Raw genomic sequence first — 22713 nt, forward strand, 5'->3', positions numbered from 1 at the left:
GAGGGGCTGCTTTTCTTTCCGTTTTTTTTTTAGTTCATTTTTAATAATTGGCTCAAATTACAAAGGTCCCCAAGGAACCCTGGGGGAGGGAGAGAAACCGGGAGCGGCAGACATTCACTGCCTGCACCCACCGACCCCACCTGCCACCCGTTCCCCGACAAGTGCATGGGGAAAAAGGTCCCAGACCCTTTAAATAATCCTAAAAAAGCATGACGAGAGAGCAGGCAGATGAAGGGGCTCCGGCACCTGAACGTAGGTGACCAGGCCGCCCTGACCTCCATCCTGCTCGGGGCCCAGGTGTTCTCCTGCCAGGTCTGCCCCTCCCATTCCAGATCCTGCCCCGGGCCAGGCAGGGGCATCTTGCATCTAGTCCTCCTGGAGGCCAGGCCAGTCCCTGCGTAAACATCAGCAGAGCAGACCCCACTGGCCTTGGTGGCAGAGCCCTGGCACCCGGGTGCCTGACTGCACAACTTGCTCACGGCCATGGCTCCCAGGCACAGCAAAGCATGGAGGACAGTGGCAGCCAGGGCCCGAGGGGCTGCACCAAGAGGAAACGTCTTCCTTCCTAGTGCTCGAGGCCAGGTCCTCTGTGGGTGCCGGGAAGCCCTGCTGGCTCCCTTTCTGGCTCTGAAGGCTGTGGTGACAGGACCCTGCCCTGCAGGGTGGTGAGGGGGCACAGTTACGCCCGGGCCCCCAGCTCTCCGACGCGCTGCCGCAGGTGAAAGGCAAATTCAAACATGGTGGCCGCGAGGCTCTGATGGATGAGGTACCGGGGCAGGCGGCCCTGCGGGAAGGTGGGAAGAAGTTTCGGGAAGGCCTGCCCTCAGCCAGCAGGAGTGGGAGGAGGGGGCTCCCCTGGGTCAGAGCTGCAGGTGCAGCTCTGGAAGGCAGCCTAACCACCCCCCCTGCCGCATCCCCCGACAGGAAGAACACACTGTGCCGGCTCCTGGCTCCGGCCACACAAACACACCCAGGAGGGGCCGGCCTGGCAGCCAGCCACCGCTCTGTGGGGCCCGGAGAAGTGAGGGCATGTACAGGCCCTCCAGCAACCTGGGAGAGCATCTTGACCCGGTCCCCAATTTGAGCACAAGAGAGGAGGCAGAGTAGGTGAGGTCCTGAGTGTGACAGGTGACCGCCCCCAAGATCCCCCAGCAGAGTCCCAGCACCCCCACCTTGAGATCTGTATTAAGGATCCAGATGAAGGTGCAGACTCGGGGGTTACTGGCTGACTTGAGCACGATGAAGCCCCCAGGACCGTTCTCTCCCCTACGAGAAAGCACAATTAGGGGGGCACGTTGGAGCCAGGAAAGGCCTCCGACCTGACCCCACACCCCATTCCTGGCCCATCATGGGCTGGGGTGAAAGATGTAAGGGAACTACTGGTCTAGCTAGCCACTGCCACTCTGCCTGAGTAGGGCCCAGAACAAGTATCCCGGAGGCCACAGGATACAGTCCTCCACCTGCACCTTGTGAGGCCCAGCTCCTCCTTCTATAGCCTGCAGATGTCTGCACACCCCTGGTGGCAGCCGTCACCCTCTCTGTGCAGGTCCTCTAGGGCAGGGAGGGGTGGGCCTTGCGTGCATTTGCTCGCATTTCTCAAATCAGTTCGCAGTACAGTGCTGGGGGATCCCAGAGGGGGCGCCTTCCCAGGAGGAGGGCAGGGCACAACCCATCACTGGGCAGTTCCCCCACAGCCCCACTGAGCACGCTCAAGCCCACTCCGCAGAAAGAGGCTCGCTGGTCACCCGTGGGTCTGATGTGTCAAATCTCGTATTCATCGCCCAGTGCTCTCTGTGGAACCCCAAGAAGGACGGGGAGAGCGAGAAATCGGGAAGAAGGTCGGCTGCAGCACTGGGGTCTAGGGTGACAGCCTGAGACCTGGAGGATGCCCCAAGACGTGGGACAGGAAGACTGAAATGTCTCTTCCTCTGTGGGGACTTCTGAGCAGTCGGGGTGGGTGGTGTCGGGGAGAGGGGGGGGAGGCAAGGCAGCGGAAGGGAGGGAAAGCTCCAGGACACAGAGCCTTCTGCTCAGATCGCCTGGACCAGCGCCACCTCGTGGCTCCCAGCCCCCTTTTCTGGACTGCTCCCTGGCCTTGGGCTGTCCCTGGAGCTGCCCTGGAAGGCCGTGTGGTTCCAGCCCTTAATCCCCCAGTCTCCAGGAGGCAGAGCAGATTAGCGGGGCCTAGGGGCTGGGAGGGGCAGAGCCCAGCAGGACAGGGGGCTGGAAGGCGGCCTTGGCAGGACAAAGTGCCCAGAGGTCCACATTGTTCCCTACCCTGCCCGCAAAGCCACCAGGGGACGGGCCAGCCGGGATGGCTCACCTGACATATTTGTGTGTAGGGGGCCTGGTGCAGTGGGTGGTGGCGATGCCCGAGGACAGATAGCGGTCTCTGCGGCGCTCAATGCGCCGAACGTTCACGAAGTCCCTGGGGGCGGGAGGGTTAGATGGGCCAGGAGCCAGGCCCAGGATGCAAGGGCAGGAGTCCTGCCTGAGAGGAGGGGCTTGGTGGGGCTCACCTGGGGGAGACCACCCCGCCCGCGGCCCCTGAAGAGACATCGTAGGAGATGAGAGTGTTGTCCTCTACTCGCTGCAGGATCTAAAGGCCATCAGGGGAGATGTGAGGTACAGCCCAGCCCAGGAACACCCCAAGCACAGGGTCTCAGAACCTCAGGGAACCCCCAGACCAGCCTCTTCTCTGCCCAGGTCCCTTTATTAACAGCCACTCCCAGGTCCTGGGCTGAGCTCTGTCTGCGCGCTCCCTTTCCAGGAGGTGCCATTACCATCATCCCATTTTATAGACAGGGAAGCTGAGGCACAGGACAGTTTGAGGACATGGTCATGCTGGGGGATGACTGTACCTGCCCTGCCGTGTCGCTCTGCCCTGAGGGGTGGCCAGGCTGGGCACCCCCATTGGCTCACCTGGCAGGCGGTCACAGTCTTGTTCCACAGCACCATCCTCTCGGGCTGTAGGATCACCTCCTGGTACACCAGCTCGGCAGGGCAGGGCAGGAAGGTCTGGGACAGGGCGGGCAGAGAGCTGAGTGGGGCCAGATGTGCTTGGGCACAGCAGCCCTTCCCTCTTGGTGGGGACAAACCTGCTAGAAGGCCCCTCAGCCCCCTGCTGATACCTCAGACAGACCAGGAGCCTCCAGGACCCCTGCTTCCCTCCCTCACCTTCAGGATGAAGGTCTTGCCGTGAAAGGGAATCTCGATGGTGTACACAGTGTCCCCGTACTCCTACGGTAGAGACAGAAGGGGGACAGGGAGGTGGGCGGAGGGCAGGTGGAGTGGGCCAGTGGTGAAGGGATGGGCGCCCCAACAGGGCAGCTTTGTAACAGCTCAGGGTGGAAAACTCCAGGAGTTCAGCGATATTCTGGCAGCCGGTAAAAAAAAACAGTGGTTCTGACAAACATCCAGCAACAAGGAGAGAAAGGCTTTTGCTGTCACATTCAAGGACAGAAGCACAGCTGCAGTTACAACTGCGATGACCCATGTCTCCAGGCCGTCCTGGGCCGCCAGAGGGAATGGCCACACACAGGGACAGGGACGTGTCCCCGTTCTCTAAGCTCACAGCCATCTCTTTAGAGAATATGGTTCTGCTCATGAAACAAGACACCCAGACCACGGCCAATGCATGGCTTCCCCTTCGAAGCCAGAGCTGAGTGCGGAGAGCAGTAGGGGGCCACGGATGGGTGCGGGCAGGGCAGCAGTCAGAGGAGGGCGCAGTGGAAACATCCAGTCCGGCCCCACCTCCTGCTAAGCAGTGACCCCAGGGGCCCAGCCCCCTCTCCTGGCACAGGAATAGGGTTCCAACCTGGGCCATCCATGGGCTTCCTGGGCTTCAGAAAAGCAAGCAAAAACTCTCAACACGACATGGGCAGGTCAGATGGGAGAGAGTTTCCTTACATTGTTCTTCTCAAACTTCCAGTTCTCCTCCTGAGCCAAGATCTGGTCCACCACCGCCATGGCCTCCTTCCCCTGATGGATGTACTCCCGTTCCTGGCCCAGGAGAAGAGGCAGGAAGGAATCACCCTGGGGCTCGCCCACCACCTGCTTTGTGGCCAGTTCTTTCTCCACATACTCCATACCCACAGTCTGGGTTGGTCTCTCGGGCCCCATCGGGGCCCCAGGTGCTATGGCTGAACCGCTCCCCTCTGGGCCCCAGGTGTGAGCCGGCCCAGCGGGCCTGACTGATGGTGGGGCAGACACTCAGGGGCACGCTGACTGGCACTCGGGCTGCCTGAGGTCCACCCTCTTTGGGGAAGCCCCTTCCCACTTCGGCTTGAGCCCAGCACTGGCACCTTCTCCGGGGGGGTTGCCCACTCCAAAGATCGGGTGGGGGCAGGGAGCCAAATACCTGGGCAGAGAAGCTTCTTTTCCCCATGTCTTCATCGGATTCATTGTCAGACCCTTCGGAAAATAAGCACAGATGACAACAGGAAGGTGTGGGGACAGCCTGTGAGGAGGTGGTGGGGTACCAGACTGCGGGGGGATAGATAGGGAGAGGGGTGCTCGCCTTCCCCAAGGGCCTGAGAGAAGGAACAGAACGAAGAGACCCAGCCAACCTGCTCCTGATGAAGACCCTCACTGAAGGAGTTTCTCACCCACCGGCCCTCACCTGCAAAGGATTCTGGGGGTGAATAGAACTGGCCCTCGGACAGAGCACCAGGGAAGAGCAGGGGTCCACGGGCGACAGCAGCCTGGGCAGCAAGATACCCTGGGGGAGCAGACACAGGCAGCCATTGTCCCAGAACAAGGACAGCCATGCCTTAGCAGCCTGGGGTCCCCCCACTCCAAGCTCACCCTCAGGCTCCGGGAGGCTGTTCAGAGTTGCCAAGATAGCTCCGAACTGGCTCTCATGCCCGAAACTCTCCGCTCTTGGGGCTGCAATGACCCTCCCTGCACCCCTTCCCCAGGACTCACATCGTTCCTCCTCGGCCTCCTGTGGCAGGACTTTGAAGTCAAGGAACCAGGTCTCCAGCCAGGCAAGGACAAAGGAGACGATAGGGAGCAGGTAGCCAAATGCCCCTTTGCTGAGCAGCTGTGGAGGGAGGGGGCTGAGCTCCACAGCAGAGGGTCACCCGAATGCAGAGTCTTCTCTTGGGGCTACCAACTGTGGCACACACCCCACTCCTGGGCCCGGCTGCTTGGGGACCCCGTGTGGCACGTGCCTCTAAGGTGGCTTAATGAATTCTGCGGCAGGATAAACTGAGGATAGGCTGGCAGAGGAACTTTTTGTTCTTGGGGTTGCAGAGGGACAGGTGGAGGAAGCCAGTGAAGATGCTCCCTTGGAAATATCAAGGACAGGATTCCCCCTCACCCCAACCTTACAACAGGGAAAGATGCCCCAAATCGGAGAACGGGTCCCCTCTTGGGAGAAGCCCATCCCTCCCTCTGGTGAGAGGCCCACCAGACCAGCCTGACCGTGAGCCACTGACCTCAGAGAGGATGACTTTGACGATGAGGAACGCGCTGGACACCAGCGTCGTGACCTGCCCAGGGGAGGGAAGGAGGGAGAGAGGGAAAACGAGCTGGGGAGTGAGTCCTCTGCCACGCTGCGCCTCGCACCAGCCCCGCCAGGGCCCACACGCTGCCAGGAGAGGGCCATCTTACCGCAATCACCCACCAGTGCCGAAGCCGCAGCACCGCGTAGCCCAGGAGCAGTCCCGAGAAGCGGAAGAATGCCAAGACCTGGTGGGGAGGCGGGCAGGGGACACACAAGCCATCATGGGCTAGCCAATGCCCCCTGCTCCTGCTGAAGGTTGACTTCCCCGTCCGCCCCGCTCCCCCAGGTTCTCTCTACATGGGGTGTGATGCCTCAGGAGAGAACGACTGAGTCAGTGCTTCTTGTGGGATGACTCGGATGTGACCTTCTTGGACAGGGGTCTAGTCTTCTCCTCACCCTTGAGGCTCTCTGAAGGGAGGGCCTTATTTAGGAAGAGCTTCCTGAGGGTGGGAGCCAAGTGTCCCCGATCAGACTAGGATGTGTGCTGCAGGAACAAGAGAATCCAGCCAGAGGCACATCCCTGCACCTCCGCTGCCCCCGATGGCCCCCTCCCTAAGTCCACTCACAAAGATGTCAAAGAAGGAAGTTTTAAAGTTGTAGTGGATGATCTCCTGCTCCAGGTTCTTCCGGATGCCTGTGTTGGTCTGGAAGAGGGAGATACGAGCAGTTCTGTAGGCAGAACCAAGTCCCCAAGGGTGCCTCACCTCTGGGAACGGCGAGCAAGCAGAGGGAGTGATAAGCCACTGCCCAAGGAGGGCCCTGAAGCACCAAGGGAGGACCTGAGACCCCAGCACTAATCTCGTTCCTCCAAGCACCGGGGCAACCCGGACGGGCAGGGCCTGGCTCCAGCATGGACACCTGTGGGCACGCTGCCCAGGGAGGGGGAGGCATGGGGGGCCTCAGGGCTGTGCAGGGGAGGCAACAGTCCCCGTGCAGGCAGTTAGGGCTGGCTGACTGGGTGCTGGGAGCCTGCCCCTCACATAATCTCATCTCCCCCTCTCCACTACAGTGCTTCATCTTCCCAGCCAACTGTCCATCTGGGGTGATGGGGACCAGGGGTGGGCAGTGGTGTCAGACAGAGCCCCAGGTGGCAAATCAATTGATTAGGTTTGTGCTTAATGGGCAAAATCCATCAGGCTGCTAGAAGGAACGGCTAGCAACAGAGAGCGAGCAGACTCGTCCCTGCCCCAGCCACCCATATATTTTCGATGGGACTCGACACCTTGGCTGGGGAGGGAGAGGATCTGGACAGATACCGAGAGCCAGGCTGCAGCCTGATTTCTCAGGAGGGATGGCCTCGGCTTCCGCCAGCCCCCTGCAAAAGGGAGGAAACAAGAGGACTCTGGGAAATGGAGCCCAGGAGCCTGCAAAGTGAGAACCCTTCATGACCACCTAGACGAGAGCTTCTAATCCCCTAGCAGGTGACCCAAACTGAGGTGTGCAGGGGGTGCTTACTGACATCTAGATGTTCAGAACCCTGAGTCTGAATCCCAGAGCAAGCTGAGCGTCTGGAATCTTTGTGAAGCTCCCAGGTGACTGCAGTGCTTAGAGCAGAAGCCAGTAGCCCAGGCAGCCCCCTCACTGACACATGAACACCTCTGAACATCCCCACTGTGCATCTTGACCTCAAGACCCCCCTGAGCCCTGTGGAGTCTCCCATGCCACCCCCCACACTGACATCCTTCCACCCCAGCCTGGTCCTACTCTTGGGCTCCACAGCTCCTCCGAGCCCTAAGAGCTGTAGCCCCTCAGAGGTCTCCCCCTGCCTGGGCACGTGCAGGTGCTGATGGCTATGGTGTCCTGGACTCAGGGGAGCCAAGCCCTGACCCCTGCCAGTCTCTGGCCGTAAGACCCTGCTGGGGCCCTTGTAGCCACTGGGCTACACCCGACCTGTTCAAGAACTAAAAACATACATGCTTCAAAACATGAAAATAAAGCCACAAAACCAAAAATTAATCACATTTTAATTGAATGTCTATCAAGTGAAACATGATGGCTAACTCGACGAACGGCTAAGCCCAGCATTCTGAACTTTTCATTACATCTGAAAACAATTTGGAAACCAGACTTCTCGGTTTGCAAGAATTCCCAAGTATGCACGAGGACTGCTGAGCAATTCTACCCAGTACCCAGTACATTCAGATAATTTCAAAAGGAAAATTATCAAAATTTTTTCAGCTGTCTGCTGGCAAGAAAATATATACTGAATGAGAGCTGGGGGTAACTTTTAGTGCTTGCTTTGATGCTGGCTGGGACCTTCAAAAGGAAGAATGCCTCCCGGGGCGCTGGGGAGGTGCAGTCCGTCAAGCATCTGACTCTTGGTTTCGGCTGGGGTCCTGCTCTCAGGGTTGTGGGATGGAGCCCCACGCTGGGCTCCACATGCAGGGCGGAGTCTGCTTGAGATTCTCTCTGCCCCTCCCCCAGGTCTCTGTGTGTGTCTCTCTCCAATAAATAAATAAATAAATCTTAAAAAAAAAAATGTTAAAAAGGAAGCATGCCTAAGACATCAGAAGCTCCTCAAATGGCCCTGGATCTTATGGGGCCGTAGCTTTCTCACTGGTAAAGAGGGTCCCTAGGGTCCCCCATGGCTCAATCTTGTTGAAGGTGCCAGTTCATCTATGTGCTCAAAGGACAATCACCCCCAGAGCCCTCTCCCTAAACACTTGTCACACCTCAAACTTGTCCTTTTCACCCTTAAACCAGCCCCTCCCCGAACTCCTCACTTCCATCAACAAACTCCTCGTTTTCCTGTCATCAGAGCTTGAGACCTGGAGCAAGGGCACTCGGACCCGCTCCGCAGAAGGAAAACAAGGGAAGGCTCAGAGAAGCCGAGTCCCTCACTGACATGCCGCAGTGAATAGAGGAGACACTGAGACCCACGGAGCCTGGGAGCTTTGTTCTCACAGCTCCTCCCACAGTGGTGGGGTCCTGCTCGGGGCCGTCAGCGCCTGGAGGTCAGGTGCCATGGCCCGCTGGCCCCGCACCACACGCCAAGGAGGAGGGTGTGGACCCAGCACTGAGAGGCGGCCCCACCTCCAGGCTGCTGAGCCCAAACTGGGGGGCACTGGAGTTGTGTCCAAAATGGGGAGGGGGAGCTAGGAACCACCAGGAACTGGGAGTTTTCACTGGCTGGCCCTGCACCGTGCCCTCTGCGTTTAGCACAGCGCCTCGGAAGCAGCAAGGCTTTGAAAACTGCTGAGTGAGTGGATGGATGAAGGAATGACTGAATGGAGCCAGAGAGCAACAGAAGCCAGAAAGAAGACAAAGGTTTCAACCATACAAGCACGGTCCACTGGGCTCTCTCCGCCCTCTTCACAAGTGTCCACTAGAGGGCAGTTTGGCACAGAGGTCAAGGGTGTGAACCCTGCAGCCTGAGGGTCCGGGTTCAAACTCTGCCCTTCTTCACCTACTTGCTAAGGGACCTTCGACAATGACTCTCCAGCCCTCGGAGCTCCCCTTTCTTTGGAAGATGAGAACGGGTGTTCCTATCTTCCCACTCTTCATTTTACCGGGAAATCTAACCCCCGCCAGAGACCATCCTCTGGTAGCTGTAGCAGCAGCTATGGCTGGAGGAAGGCCCAGGTGACACCCCCACCCCCAGTGCAGTCTGGGGTCCACTCACGTTCAGCTCGATGATCCAGAGCAGGGAGATGAAGAGCAGGTCGAAGGTGACAAAGAGACAGAAGGTGCGGCGGACATCAGAGATGGCGCGGCGCTTCTCCGGAGGGGGCGGGAGGAAGTGTGAGGAGAGGGCCTGGCTGTGGGACAGCGACGAGCCGAGGGAGGCCACGGCGGGCAGGCTGCGCTCCAAGTCGCGGGCCAGCTCCCCAGACAGTTTGTTCATCCTGATGGGCCCCCACCTCACGGGGGGGAAGGCGGGGCCTCAGCTGCAAGGCTGCAGGGAGGCGGGTGGCTGGGTTAGGCAGCCTGGTGAGGGCCTGGAGGTCCTGTTAGTTAACCTCCTTCCCTCTGCACCCCCCCCCCAACGCCGTTTGCTCCCAAACGCATCTGCCCCCCTCACATCCCAACCCCAGGGTGGCCCAGGGCCCTCTAAGCCCAAATTCTCCCCAGCAGCCCCACTTCTGAGCTGGAAGGGGTTGAGCGCCCCCCCCCACTCCTCCTCACCAACTCCTGCCCCGCAAAGCCCAGCAACCCACAGTTCACCCTTGGAGGGCTCTGGGGTCCTCCCCGCTGCTTCAGGGCACAGCCTACTCCTGCCAGGCCCGCTGGACGTTCAGCCTCTGGTCCTGTCAACAGCCTCTCAGGCCTGCCCCCCACCCCCCAGGAGAAGAGGGCCCCAAGCTCTGTTCTTTGTTTGCCAAGCACAAAGCCACATTCCCTCCCAGCAGCCAGCCCTACCCTCCCACCCCCTAATCCATGGCAACTGGGAGGGACTTCCTAGAGCAGCGTCTCTGAGTGCTGTGTGCCGGGACAGCGGTATGAAGGAAGGACATCTTGGTCCCTTCTCTCCAGCTCCACCCCCCACTGCCCCCACGTCAGGCCCACTACTATCCTCTCCCCTGGTGTGACAACCAGCCCTCGGGGTGAGTCTGCCTCTCTCACCCTGCGACAACTGAGAAAAGAGTTGTCGCAATAGGCAGAGGAAAGTCTGCCAAACACTGATCACAGCCCGCCTTCCAGAGCCTTCCAGCCCAGACCCTGCCCCGGCGGCCCCACCCGCTCTTCCAGAAGCTCCTCTTCCAGGGCAGATAGGGCTCACGACCACCCCACCGCCCATCCCACAGCCACCCTGGCCTTCTTTTCAGTCCCTCAGTGTGGCCGCCAGGTCCTGCCTTGGGACCTTGTACCTAGCTCTCCCCTCCCCAGTCCTTCCAACAAGCAGCTCCAAAGTCTTCTCCTTTGGGCGCCTGGGGGGCTTGGTCATTGGGCGTCTGCTTTCGGCTCAGGTCATTGATCCGGGGGTAATGGAATCAAGCCCCGCATTGGGCTCCTTGCTTGGCAGGAATTCTGCCTCTCCCTCTCCCACGCCCTGTTTGTGTTCCCTCTCTCCCTGTCTCTGTCAAATAAACAAAATTCTTTAAAAAAATAAAAAGACCTCTCCTCCTCAGAACTGCCCCATACCCACGCCCCAGGGACAGCAGTCTTGCTCTATGACAGGGACCCTGAGCCTGTCATGATCTGTCAGCGTCTTAGTCCTTGTTCTGCCAACTCTCCGGGTGCAGGGCTTCCCCCGGCCGGGTCACTGCCGTCTCCCAGCACCTAGCACAGGGCCCGGCACCCAGGAAGGCTGTACAACTGCCTGCTGGCGGCTACTGCAGCGGGTGTCCTGGTCCTCAGCTCCGTGCCATGCTGCCGCGACATGGGTCGAACCTCGACAGAGAACCAGCCGCGGCCCGAGGCGAGGCCTGAGCCCCACTGCCCACAGAACCCTGTGCCCACAGTTGTGCTTCAGGCCCATGCAGGGCAGGAAGGGGCCTTCTAGTTCACAGTGCAGGCAGCCAAGACTGAAGGGGCAACGGCCCGAACTACCCCTTGCCTGTGCGACCATGGGCCAAAACTCTTATGAACACTAAGGCAGGGGCCTGGAGGACTCTCTGCCGGCTGCACAGTCCCCAGACCCAAGGTCTCTGCTCCACTCATGTGCTGGCAAAGAGCCCAGAGCCAGAGGAAGCAGGTTCAGTGTGGTGGTGCCCATGCTTCTGGGGCTCGGTCAGAGTCTCCCTGAATCCTCTCATGCCAGAGAGCCAGGCTTGGGGGCTAGTGGGAGGAGAACCCTGGATGTCAGTCTCTGGGTCCTGGGAAGGCAAGACCTAACCAGTGCCCCCCGGCCCCGATCTGCTATTCCCTCATACCTCTGTCATGTCTACTACCTTCTGGGGCCCCTCAATCTATCAGGTCCCGAGCAAGCTCCCCATCTGTGACTGGCAGGGGATTCTGAGCAAGCCAGTGTATCCACCCCTCTGCCTCCGTGCAAGCCCCAGTGGACAGGAGCGGGCTGTTCTCAGCAGAGGCAGCCGCACAAGGCCACCCCCCAACAGCACACTCTTGGGGTTGCCATGCCCGGCTCATGTGGAGGGCACTGAAGGAAAGCCGGGCCCAGCTCTGGAAGGAGGCGGTCAGAGAGGAGATGTGACAGGCTGCCGGCAATGTGACCCCCCAACATCCGTCAGCTGGACCTGGTGGCAGACAGAACGCACAGTGCATCGCTCACTGTGACAGGGCTATGGCTCCAGGGTGGGTGACATTTCCGTGTCTTTAATGGCCCTCTTGTCTGCTGCCAGACCTGTTTCCATTTCTCTTCCTCCTTCCTGTCTCTCCCAAACCGCCTTTCTATCTTTGTGTCTCTGTATCCCGCTCCCGTGACCATCTTGATGGGTCTTCCTCCCCAAGTCTCCCCCATCTGTGAGTCTGTCTGCACCGCCATCAGCTCAGTCTCACGCTCCCTTCCTCCGTGTGTGTGCGCGCGCCTTCCTCCGTGTTTGTGCGTGCGCGTGTGTTTGTGTGTGTGTGTGTGTGTGTGATCTTCCCTATCCACTCCTCTCCCTCTTCTCGATCTCACTGCAGGGTGCTGTGGCTTCTCTCCTCCCAGGCTGCTCCCAAGTCTGTCTGGCGTTGTCCCCAGCTTCCTTCCTCTCTCCCTCCCTGGGGACAGGACCCGGGTGGCAGCAGATTGGTGTGAGACCACCCCCCCTCCTCTGGGAGCAGCAGCGGCACTGACACTCACACATGCAGACGTCCTCGGTGAAGCGAGAGACGCAGATGAGGGCTGAGAGCAAAGGTGCTGGGGGAATCCGGGAGAGCTCCAGACGCAGGGGTGTGTGGAAGCCAGGCAGGGCTGGGGACAGCAGGCCAAGAGAAAGGGGGCGTGGGGGGGTGGTTCTACATCACCCTCCACCATGAAAGCTGCTCAGAAACCAAAGAACACATACAGTAGAAGGAGTACTGGTCAGGGATGAAGACCTGAGCGCCAGTCCTGGGGAAGCCACTAACCCTGAGTAACCCGGCAAGTCCTCACCAAGGCCCTGCTTCTTTTTTTTTTTTTTTTTTTAGATTTTTATTTATTTGACAGACAGATCACAAGTAGGCAGAGAAGCAGGCAGAGAGAGAGGAAGGGAAGCAGGCTCCCTGCTGAGCAGAGAGCCTGATGCGATTTGAGGCTTGATCCCAGGACCCTGGGATCATGACCTGAGCTGAAGGCAGAGGCTTTAACCACTGAGCCACCCAGGCACCCCAAGGCCCTGCTTCTTTATCTGAGGGGAGAAGTGCTTTTTCAAACCCTTTTCTTCAAGCAAGAGAAACTTAGAGAACGAGAGAGAGAGAGAAAGAAAGAACGAGAAAAAGAAAAGAAGAAAAAGGGAAAGGAAAAGAAAAAGGAAGAAGGAAAAGAAAACCTTACTTAGAATCTAAAATAGAAAAAAGATAAAAATGGGACTGCTCTGGGTCTTGCAACAGAAGGTGGCCACAGACAGTCCCCCTGGGCAGACATTCCTCAAACCCCAGGGTTACCCCAGGGGCACTTCCTTAGGCCCAGTTTGAAAACTGCCCACTCAGATGACTTCAAAAGCTCTCTGGGCTCCATCAGGCCACCTGCCAGTCTAAGAGGCGAAATCATCTCGGCCTGGAACTCCCCTGAGTGGTTCCCAAAGCACTTGTGCTCTGGTCCCCTGGCCCTGGGGGTAGCAGGTGGCAGCTGGCCTCCGCCTCACCGTGCCCAGCATCCTGCTGAGAGGGAGGCAGGAATGAGTGCTGTGGGCGGGAGACAGCAGGGCTGCCACCAGGGACCCCCGGAAGCAGCTCCCCCTGCTCCGCCCAAGCCCCTGACCAGGCGTCAGGCGCAGAACAGGACGCGTGGGGTGAAGGAGTCCGCCCTGGGGTTAGCTGCAGACTTGACATTCACAGGGCCTGTGTTTTAGGAGAAGCTTAGCTGCACTGGCTTGGGGAAGGGGATGAGGAAATTGGAGGTTTTATCATCCCAGGTTGCAAGGGAAAGAGGGGTGAGGAGGAGGGGGCAATCCACCCCAGATTACTCCAGTTCTTTCAGTTCCTGAGGCAAAGAAGAGGGGCAGGCACGGGCCCCCAGGGCCTGCCAGGCCTTCTCTTACCCCAGGAAATGCCACTGTTGGCCAGACTGCAAGAGGAGCTTTCGGGTAGGGTCCCAGACTCGGGCCAGACAATAGTAGGCAGCTGACACTGTTGAAAGAGAGCTGGGCTCCGAGGTTAGGGTTCAAGTCTCAGTCTGCCCTTATGAGCTGGGCACTCTGGAGCAAACACAACCATTATGAGACTCAGTTTCCTCCGATACATTAAATAAAGGCAACACTGATATAGTTAATGCCTTTGAACCATGCCCTTAAAAATGGTTAAAACGCGGGGCACTTGGGTGCTCAGTGGGTTAAGGGTCTGCCTTCAGCTCAGGTCATGATCCCAGGATCCTGGGATCAAGTCGCACATCAGGCCCCCTGCTCAGCAGGGAGTCTGCTTCTCCCTCGGCCTGCTGTTCATCCCCCCTTGCTTGTGCTCTCTCACTCACGCTCTCAAATAAATAAAATCTTTTAAAAAAAGAAAGAAAAGAAAAAAGAATGGCCCGAGTCATTCCAGCTCCAGGCACAGGTGAATTCCCAAGGTGCAGCGGTGGCAGGAAGCGGGGGCTGTCCTGGCTCCCCGCACAGGCTCTAAGGGGCAGTGCCAGGGCCGACCGCCAACACTGCAGCTTCCCACTGGGGCCCAGCCCTGCTGCAGGCACCCCTCGTTTCCCATTTCCACAGCTCTTAGGGGACAAGGGCACAGATGGGGTCCTTGCCAGCTCTCAGTCACAGCCCAGACCAGAAGCTCCAGCCACCTCTGCCGCTCAACACCCGGAAGGCCTGCAGCTCCCACCGGGGGTTCCCCGGCCGAGGCAAGTCTTCAGTTTAACAGTGCCACGTACTCACTGTACCAGCCTCAGAGGCTATACAGGACACTGGGGACACCTGTCTTGACCCCGCTATCTGGGGCATCAAAGGACACAGCGATGCATGTGAAGTGCCTGGAACAGTGCCTAGAACCACAGAGTAAAGGCTCAGCAGATGTTAGCCCCTGATGCCACAGTTCCCTCTGAGGCCCCCTGCCCTTTAACACGCCCTGACTTCCAACAGAGAACCAGCCAAACTGTCCCAGGTCCAGCTAGAGCTTCCTCTGCAAAGCTAAGCTACCCTGGTCTCCGGGTACGGGAACCAAGCCTCATTAGTAGCCAGAAATGACCCACACCTCTGAGACGTGTGGCTTCTCCAAACCTTCTCTTGAGGCCGACGGGACAGTGGACACAGGCTCTCAACATCTCCCTCATTCTGTACTCCGCAGCAAATGTGAGCACTAGCCTCACACTGGCCATGGAGGCTTCCCACTGGGGTCCCTATCTCTGTACAAACCAGGAGGAATCAGTGAAGTTGAGAAAGAACTGAGAAAGGCCAAGCCCGGGGGCGCCTGGGTGGCTCAGTGGGTTAAGCCGCTGCCTTCGGCTCAGGTCATGATCTCAGAGTCCTGGGATCGAGTCCCGCATCAGGCTCTCTGCTCAGCGGGGAGCCTGCTTCCTCCTCTCTCTCCGCCTGCCTCTCTGCCTGCTTGTGATCTCTCTCTGTCAAATAAAGAAAGGCCAAGCCCGGAGAAGTTTCAAACCCTGGATTCCTGCTTTACTACGGCTGAACCTCTCTCTGCCTCAGTTCTCTCCTCTGTAAAGTGAGGATAACAGTGGCACCTGTTTCCTACAGGTGCTGTAAGGATTAAACGGCTTATTAAATGCACTGGCCTAGAACAGTCCCTGACACAGAGTGATCACCACCTAAGGATCAGCCAGGATGACATTCCTGTCTCTTCTTTAGAGGAAGACACAGTCTTGAGATCTGACTGCCTCAGTTGGATGGCTTCAGGCCAGGACTGGGGCTGTTCTGGGTCAAGTCACCCCTATAAGGCCCAGGTGAGTGGAAACTCCACAGATAGGCAGGAGGCCAAGACTCTGGAAGATGGTGGCTGCTGCCTGTGTCCTGCCACTGGTCAGTCACCAGTCAGGGAGCTGGTTCAGGGAGGGCAGGACAGCAGATCAAACAGGACTACAAGGCAGCTGGGTGGCTCAGTCTGTTGAGCATCTGCCTTCTGCACAGGTGGTGATCCCAGGGTCCTAGGATCGAGTCCCGCCTCAGGCTCCCTACTCAGTGTGGAGTCTGCTTCTCCCTCACCATCTGCCTGTCACCCCCACCCCGGCTTGTACTCTCTCCGTTAAATAAATAAAAATCTTTAAAACAAAAACAAAACATAGGACTACAGGCCATCCTGAGGAGCTAGCACAGAAGAAAAATGCGGCTTAGCAGCGGCCTGCACTGACCCCCTGCAGACACCTTTCCTTTACTCCTCACACCCCACCAGAAGCTGTGGAGGTGAGGATGGGCTGGAGAAGACAGAAGGTTGGAGAGGGCTGCCCACAGTCCCCTGGGGCAGGATGGGGCAGAGCTGACCCCGGACCTCTGCTGGCCCCATAGGCCCTACGGCCACCCACCAAGAGCCTGTGGAGAGCCCAGCACCCTCCCCACCACATCCGAACCATCAGCGAATCTTACTGGCTCTTCCTTCAAAATCCAGCCAGTGTATGTGCCCGCTGTCACCCTGTCCAAACCATCACCTCTTACCTGCTACACCTTCCTGACTACCTCCTTGTCTACATCCCAAGTCCTGCTGCTCAACACAGCAGCCAGAGGGATCCTGGTAAAAGTCAGACCACACTTCCCCAATGCTCCAAACCTCCAATGGCTTCTAGCTCACCCTGAGTAAAGGCCAAAGTCTCCATCCTGGCCTACAAGCCCGCTCTTCCCCAGCCTCTTCCCCTGGAACCCTCTGATCCAGCTATACTGGTCCTTCTCTGTTCCTTGGACATAACTAGCATGGCCATGCTCCCACCCCAGGACCCTTGCACCTGCTGTCCTGTCTGTCTGAAGTTCTCCCCTAGGTCTCTGCAGTACTCCCTCCATTCTGGTCTCTGTACATGTCCCTTTGGAGAAGCCTTCCCTGAACTCCCTATTTAGCTCCCACCCTTCATCCCCTTCCCTGCTTTATTCTTCATAGAGCTTACCACCCCAGACATATTATATGTTTACAGGTCTGCGTTTACTACCTGTCTTCTTCTGGAATGCAAACTTCACACAAGCAGGAACTCCCCCTGCTTTGCTCCGTGCTGTGTGCTCAGCACCCAGAGAGGTACCAGGCTCTGGAAGATACTCAGGCAAAGTGTCAAGCAACTAGCCTGAGCACGGTGTGCCTGTACACAGCCCTGCCCAGGCCTGAAGGAGGAGCCCTCCCAGGCCAGACTGTCTCTCCGGGAGCTGGACTCCGCCCTCTGCTGGTGTCTCTCCTCTCGTAGAGTCAAGGCACCAGCAGGCCAGGGGAACTGGTTTCCTGGGCAACCTGAGGCATGGTGGATGCTCCCCTCCCTTTTCCTGGGCACCAATTTGCAGAGAGAAGATGACATAAGCTAAGTTCCTTGGATAGCGAAGGTCCAGAAGAAAGAAGGACATGCTCCCTGGGAGAGATCCCAGCGCTCCTCTCCGGCTGTGGGGGCCGAGGCTCCTCTCCTTCCCAATACTCTCCTGACCACTGGCTGCTTCCAGAACACACCATGGCTGGCAGTCTCCCTTCTGAGCCTCCACTTCCTTCCACTTTCACATTCTATAATGACCTCCTTCCCCTGGGAGAGAACTCCAGTTCTTCAGAGACCAGTTCAAACCCCACTTCCTGGGCAAAGCTCTCCCTCACCAGCCAAGGCTCCTCCGACCCCAGCTCTCAGGACTCTGGCTCAGCACTACTCTAGATTGAGGTTCAAAGTCAAAGTCATCTTTCCTTGAACACTTTAGGCCTGAGTCACAGTGCTTGGCCATGGTACCTGTTCAGGAAGTTAACTGGTCTGTGGGTCTGTAATGTCCACCCTGGAACAGGGGAAAGGGCACGAGTTTGGGGACTGGGCATCAGACCTGGAGTCAAAGGCTGAAGACCGACCATTCATGACTAGGCTGTGAGCCCTTGACTAAATCACTGAGTCTCTCTGAACCTCAGTCTCCTTACCTATAAAATGGGGATGGTGGGGCGCCTGGGTGGCTCAGTGGGTTAAGCCGCTGCCTTCGGCTCAGGTCATGATCTCAGGGTCCTGGGATCGAGTCCCACATCGGGCTCCCTGCTCAGCAGGGAGCCTGCTTCCTCCTCTCTCTCTCTGCCTGCCTCTCTGCCTATTTGTGATCTCTCTCTGTCAAATAAATAAATAAAAAATATTTAAAAAAAAATGGGGATGGTATAGTGACCACTTCACAGAGCTACTGAAAGGATTAGGAATAACACACACAGAATGTCTGTGCTTAATTAACAGCAGCTATGACTACTGTGAGGGGCTACAGATCTGGTCTTAGGGGCAGGGCCTGGGCCAGGCACGTGCAGCATAGACTCTGCCCAAACAGGGCCCCATATGCACTGCCGGATGCAGAGATGGGCCCTGGCCTCAGAGAGCTGACCCCAGACAGCAACAGCAGGCTCTGTTATGCTTCTGGGCTCAGTGGCCCCTACCATCAGCCACGTCACAGCTGGCTTATTGGCCCCTACCCTGTCTCACTCACAGAGAATTTGGGGAAGTTCCTAGAGGAGGACTTTAAGAGGACACAAACCAGGCTCCATTTCTCCTTTCCTTCTGGAGAAGTGGAAAGGGGAAGAGTCAAGCCAAAACAGAAAGTACATTCATCGCTGTGCACTGCCCCCTCCGGCCAGGATGTTCTGAAAATACAGAAAAACCCTAACAGACCAAGGCTGACTCAGGCCCCCTGCCTTCTCCACATACCAGGCCCCATTAAATGTCCAGGATGCCCCAGCTTGGTGCTGACAAGACCCCTGGCCTACTCAGGGGCTGGTGAGTCAGGCCCCACCCATCCTTAGTGCTACTGGATAAAACTCCGGAGCTAGTGAGGTCAAGTTCTCAAGGTCAGTCTGGAAAGGGCCAGTCATCTTCCGGGAGAGAGCTCAGTCAGGTCAGCTCATTCAAGGGAAGGCTCCACAGGCAGAAGGGAGTTCAGTACCGACCCCTGCCAGCACCAGCTCTGGCCAGGCAGAAGCCAGGATCAGCCCCAGCCAGAAAAAGTTCCCAAGGATACACAACTGGTCAGCAGGATGCCCTGCTTGTCCCTTGTTTTACAGATGTGGCAGCCACCCCTGGGGGAGGGGTACGGAGGCAGTTTCTCAGAGACAGCTATGGACCTGGAGTCAAGAGACAGTTCTTGAAGGTCCTGCTGAGTGACACTGACCTTACTTCCCTGGAGTCCCAGCCTCCTCATCTGTAAAATGGAGCCAACAATCTCTACCACTCGAGTGAACAAGTATGAGCTGACAAATGTACAGAATTTCTCGTCTCACCCACACAATCCCCCCACTCAACTCTAGGTGTGTGAGAGCTCTGTTTTTTGTTTTTGTTTTTTTAAAGATTATATTTATTTATTTGACAGAGATCACAAGCAGGTAGAGAGGGAGGCAGAGAGAAAGCAAAGGAAGCAGGCCCCCTATTGAGCAGCGAGCCGGATTGGGGGGGGGGGCTCCATCCCAGGACCCTGGAATCATGACCTGAGCCAAAGGCAGAAGCTTTAACCCACTGAGCCACCCGGCACGCCCCAAGATCTCGGTTTAACGCTGAGCCTGTGCTAGTCCTTGGGGCTATTCGGGGGCTCAGGGTCTGGTGAGGGAAGCTAACACATACATAAAAGAGTATCTCATTGTAATCAGCACTTTCAGGGAGGAACAAACAATGGACCATGGGCCCTCAGAGAAGGGACATCTGACCCAGGCTGCAGTGGGTGAGGTTGGGAAAGCCACAAAGGGGAGGAGCCCTCTGACCCAGGCCTTGAAGAATCCATATATATCAATCATGGGCAAGGAAGACGAGCATTTCAGGCAGGGAAACTAGCATGACCAAAGGCCCAGACTCCGGTCTAAAGCACAGGCCCAGCGCATAAGCTTGCAGACTGAACACCCCAGGGGCTCTGCTCCCAACACCAGGGGCCAGGCCTTCAGTCCCCTCCTGGCATGGTCCCCACAGGCTCCTAAACCAAGGGGACACTTCCTTATGGCAAAGCAAGGAAAGGAATCCCCAAACTCAGCAAAGGAGGCTGCCTCTGCCCTCCTGCCCACCTTAGCCCTCCCCCTGCAAGAGCTCTGTTCAGAGGACCCAGCTGCCTACTCTCTGAGTCCACCCTGGTCTCTACCTCTCTCTGGTAAGCTCATCCTCTTGCCCTAAGGTCCCTCACTAATTGTCAGCTGCTCTGGGAAGCCATTCTTGGCCCTTCTTTCCCATGGGTTCCCAGACCTCTGTGTACATTCACACAGAATTAATGCTTGTCATGTAACATTCATTCATTTCCAGAGTCATTTCTGAGCAGACTAACATCAGGCCTGGGTCTTTTTCATTCTTGAATCCTCATTCAATAAATCCAAACCCCGAGCCCCATGCCCTCCACCTCAGCATTTTATTTATTGACAAAAAGCCAGGCTTTGGGGCTCTGGGACAGAATGAGAAGTCAGCCACATCAACATTCCTCAAGCAACTTATGAAATTAAAAATTACTACCACTGCTCTATAACATTTTTATATAAGCAATAACAGCTCACATGTATTTACTGAGCATTCATGTGCTCACTGATTTAAACCCTACACACACATTATTTCATTGAATCCTTACAGTAACTCTATGAGGTAGATGCAGTGCTACCTCCATTTTACAAATGAGGAAACTGGGGCGCCTGGGTGGCTCAGTGGGTTAAGGCTCTGCCTTTGGCTCAGGTCATGATCTCAGGGTCCTGGGATCAAGCCCCACATCGGGCTCTCTGCTCAGCGGGGAGCCTGCTTCCCCCTCTCTCTGTGCCTGCCTCTCTGCCTACTTGTGATCTCTCTCGCTCTGTCAAATAAGACAGGGTGTTGCAGGGACACAGGGGGTTAGTATTGTCTTGGGGGGGGGGGATGGGAGAAAGTCAACCCAGAGGTCATATTGCCTGAACTAAGCACTTAAAAAGACAAGTAGAAGGTAGCCTGGCAGATAAGAGAAGGGGCTTCCCAGGCAGAGGGGCTGGTGTGCAAAGACATGGAGACACTAAAGTACAAGGTGTGGGCAAGTTCATCCTGCGGCACCTTGTTACTGGACTTGAGGGTGCACTTAGGAGACTGGCAGGAAAGAGGCCAGAACCCAGACGGTGCTGCAAACTGTGCTGGGATCCACCTTTTTCCACAAGCAGTGGGAGGCCAACTTGTTTGCTTTTTCCACAAGCAAGAAAGTAATGCTATGAGACTTGTGTTTTAAAAATCACAAGGGGCGCCTGGGTGGCTCAGTGGGTTAAAGCCTCTGCCTTCAGCTCAGGTCATGATCCCAGGGTCCTGGGATCGAGGCCCACATCAGGCTTTCTGCTCAGCGGGGAGCCTGCTTTTCCCTCTCTCTCTGCCTGCTTCTCTGGCTATCTGTCAAATAAATAAATAAAATCTTTAAATAAAAATAAAAAGGGGCACTTGGCTGGCTCAGTCAGAAGTTTAGTTTAAAAAAAAAAAAAAGGATCCTAAGGCTTAGTGTGGAGACTGGGTTGCAAGCAGCCAGGATTGGAAGCTGCTAGGAAGCCACTACAGTTATCCTAGTGAGAAACACATCAAAGTGGTACCAGAAGAGATGGACGCCCAGGACCAGGTGTACAGCGTGTTCAGGAAGTCAGCTGGATCGGGGCACCCCCCAGATATGGGAACTGAGGGAGAAGAGGAAGCGTAATACAATTTCCTGGTCTCGCGCTGGGATGCGATGGCACAGGAAGAATGCACTTGCAGGGGGGAAAGACCAGTCCAAGAGAGCTGCCGCTGAAGTGGAGCTGTCCACTGGTAGCTGGGAAGCCGAAGTCTGGGGCTCCGGGGAGGGACTACGCTGAAGAAAGAGGTCGATGTGGGCGCCTTTCGGGCACCTAGGTGGTGTAGAGCTGAAGCCAAAAGAGTGGATGAGACCATCAAAACTCAGTGTATAGAGCGGGGGTTTGGGGAGGAGATGAGACGGGGAAACGGTACCTCCACTGTCAGGACAGGAGGAAGAAAATCAGGAGATGCAGACGCCGAGGACGCCAAGGGGGAGGGGTGTGTCAATTACATCAATTAAGAACGAGTGTCACTGGTGTAATGCACCTCTAAGAACTCGAGATTCTTTAAAGAGCCCTTTTGATGTCAGTTAGGGAAGTCATTCACTGCCGTTTTCAAAGGAAGTTGGGGGAGACCGGAAGACAGTGAGACGCAGACCTATCGGGACGTGTAGATGTTTTCCTCCTCTTTCAGAGACCCTGACCCCTGCCCATATCCAACTCCTGACCCCCACTACCCAGATTTCGTGCCTCGCCTCTCCCCTCAAAGTGAAGAGCGTGTCTCGGGAGGGCGATCCGGGACGCCCTTCCCGGGCGCTCTCGGGTGGGCGGGGCCGCGGAGGGTCGGCGTCGGAGCCCCCCAGAACCCCGCGCAGGGCGGAGCGAGGCCGAGCAGGGAAAAGGGGGCGGAACCTGAGATGCGGCGGGTGCGGGAAGGGTCGGACGGAACCAACAACGGACACTGGGCAGGGAGGTGGAATCCGTTGACAAGACACAGACCTCGTACCACCCGGACCCAGTGACCTCCCCTGGACCCACCTGCTCCATATCAGCCACCGCCCAGGCTCTTCCTGCCTCAGCCGCAGTCCGGCTCGGCAGCCCCCGGAGCGCCTCCGAGCGGAACAGGATCTCCCGGCGGCGCCACTTCCGCCACTGAGCCCGCCCCTGAGAGCGACGGGGCCGTGCGTAGGGTGCAGCCCCGCCCCTTCGCCTCAGTCTCCGCCCCCAAGCGTCAGGGCCGGGCTTGGAGGGCCGGAAGTGGGGACTGCTTGAGAGGGTCTTACTAAAGGTGGGGAAAATGGGAAGGAAGCCCAGGATCATCATTGTTGGGCCACAGAGGCCTGGCACTGTGGGGGAAAAAAGGGGAACTAACTGAGGGGAGGCTTTTGGGGCTGGCGGACAGGTCCCTTTGGAGAAACCCAATTACTCTTGAAAGTTCTTTTCCCTCCCTGCCTCGTTCAGCCACCCCCTAGCAGGATCCTTCTGTGGTCCTTCCTAAGAGTGCTCTGAACTTGTCTGCAGGAAAGATCCAGACTAGAGGACCAGACACTAGGGTCGAGGTGGCTACCCACCAGGTCTTCCACATAGGGGAC

At 57.3% G+C, this 22713-nt stretch overlaps 1 protein-coding gene across 4 annotated transcripts; it reads right to left on the bottom strand.

Annotated features, from left to right (window-relative positions):
* Nucleotides 1-21: 21 nt before the first annotated feature.
* STARD3 (StAR related lipid transfer domain containing 3) lies at nt 22-22266 on the bottom strand. 4 transcript variants are annotated; one of them, XM_044248077.1, is made up of 15 exons: nt 22160-22266; nt 9132-9404; nt 6076-6153; nt 5617-5694; nt 5442-5495; nt 4927-5044; nt 4622-4720; nt 4361-4413; nt 3910-4002; nt 3178-3240; nt 2923-3018; nt 2520-2599; nt 2324-2428; nt 1173-1266; nt 22-784 (listed from the first exon to the last, which is right to left on the bottom strand). In XM_044248077.1, the coding sequence occupies exons 2-15, from the start codon at nt 9351-9353 to the stop codon at nt 680-682; spliced, it is 1338 nt and encodes a 445-aa protein (XP_044104012.1). In that variant the 5' UTR covers nt 9354-9404; nt 22160-22266; the 3' UTR covers nt 22-679. The 4 variants fall into 4 exon arrangements, with proteins under 4 accessions (XP_044104012.1, XP_044104013.1, XP_044104015.1 ...); XM_044248078.1 differs by lacking the exon at nt 22160-22266 and adding an exon at nt 9674-9845; XM_044248080.1 differs by lacking the exon at nt 22160-22266 and adding an exon at nt 9667-9845.
* Between the last annotated feature and the right edge of the window lie 447 nt (nt 22267-22713).

The sequence above is a fragment of the Neovison vison genome, chromosome 5, assembly GCF_020171115.1.
Source record: "Neovison vison isolate M4711 chromosome 5, ASM_NN_V1, whole genome shotgun sequence".
NCBI lineage: Eukaryota > Metazoa > Chordata > Mammalia > Carnivora > Mustelidae > Neogale > Neogale vison.

Bases quoted from the DNA above. Each gene is read 5' to 3' on its own strand.
- STARD3 (XM_044248077.1), bottom strand. From the start codon at position 9,353: ATGAACAAACTGTCTGGGGAGCTGGCCCGCGACTTGGAGCGCAGCCTG. The intron at 5,496-5,616 runs GTAAGATGGCCC...TCCCCTGGGCAG, and splicing joins GGCACTGGTGGGTGATTGCG to GTCACGACGCTGGTGTCCAG. The intron at 4,003-4,360 runs GTATTTGGCTCC...CTCCTGGGCCAG, and splicing joins AAAGAAGCTTCTCTGCCCAG to GAACGGGAGTACATCCATCA.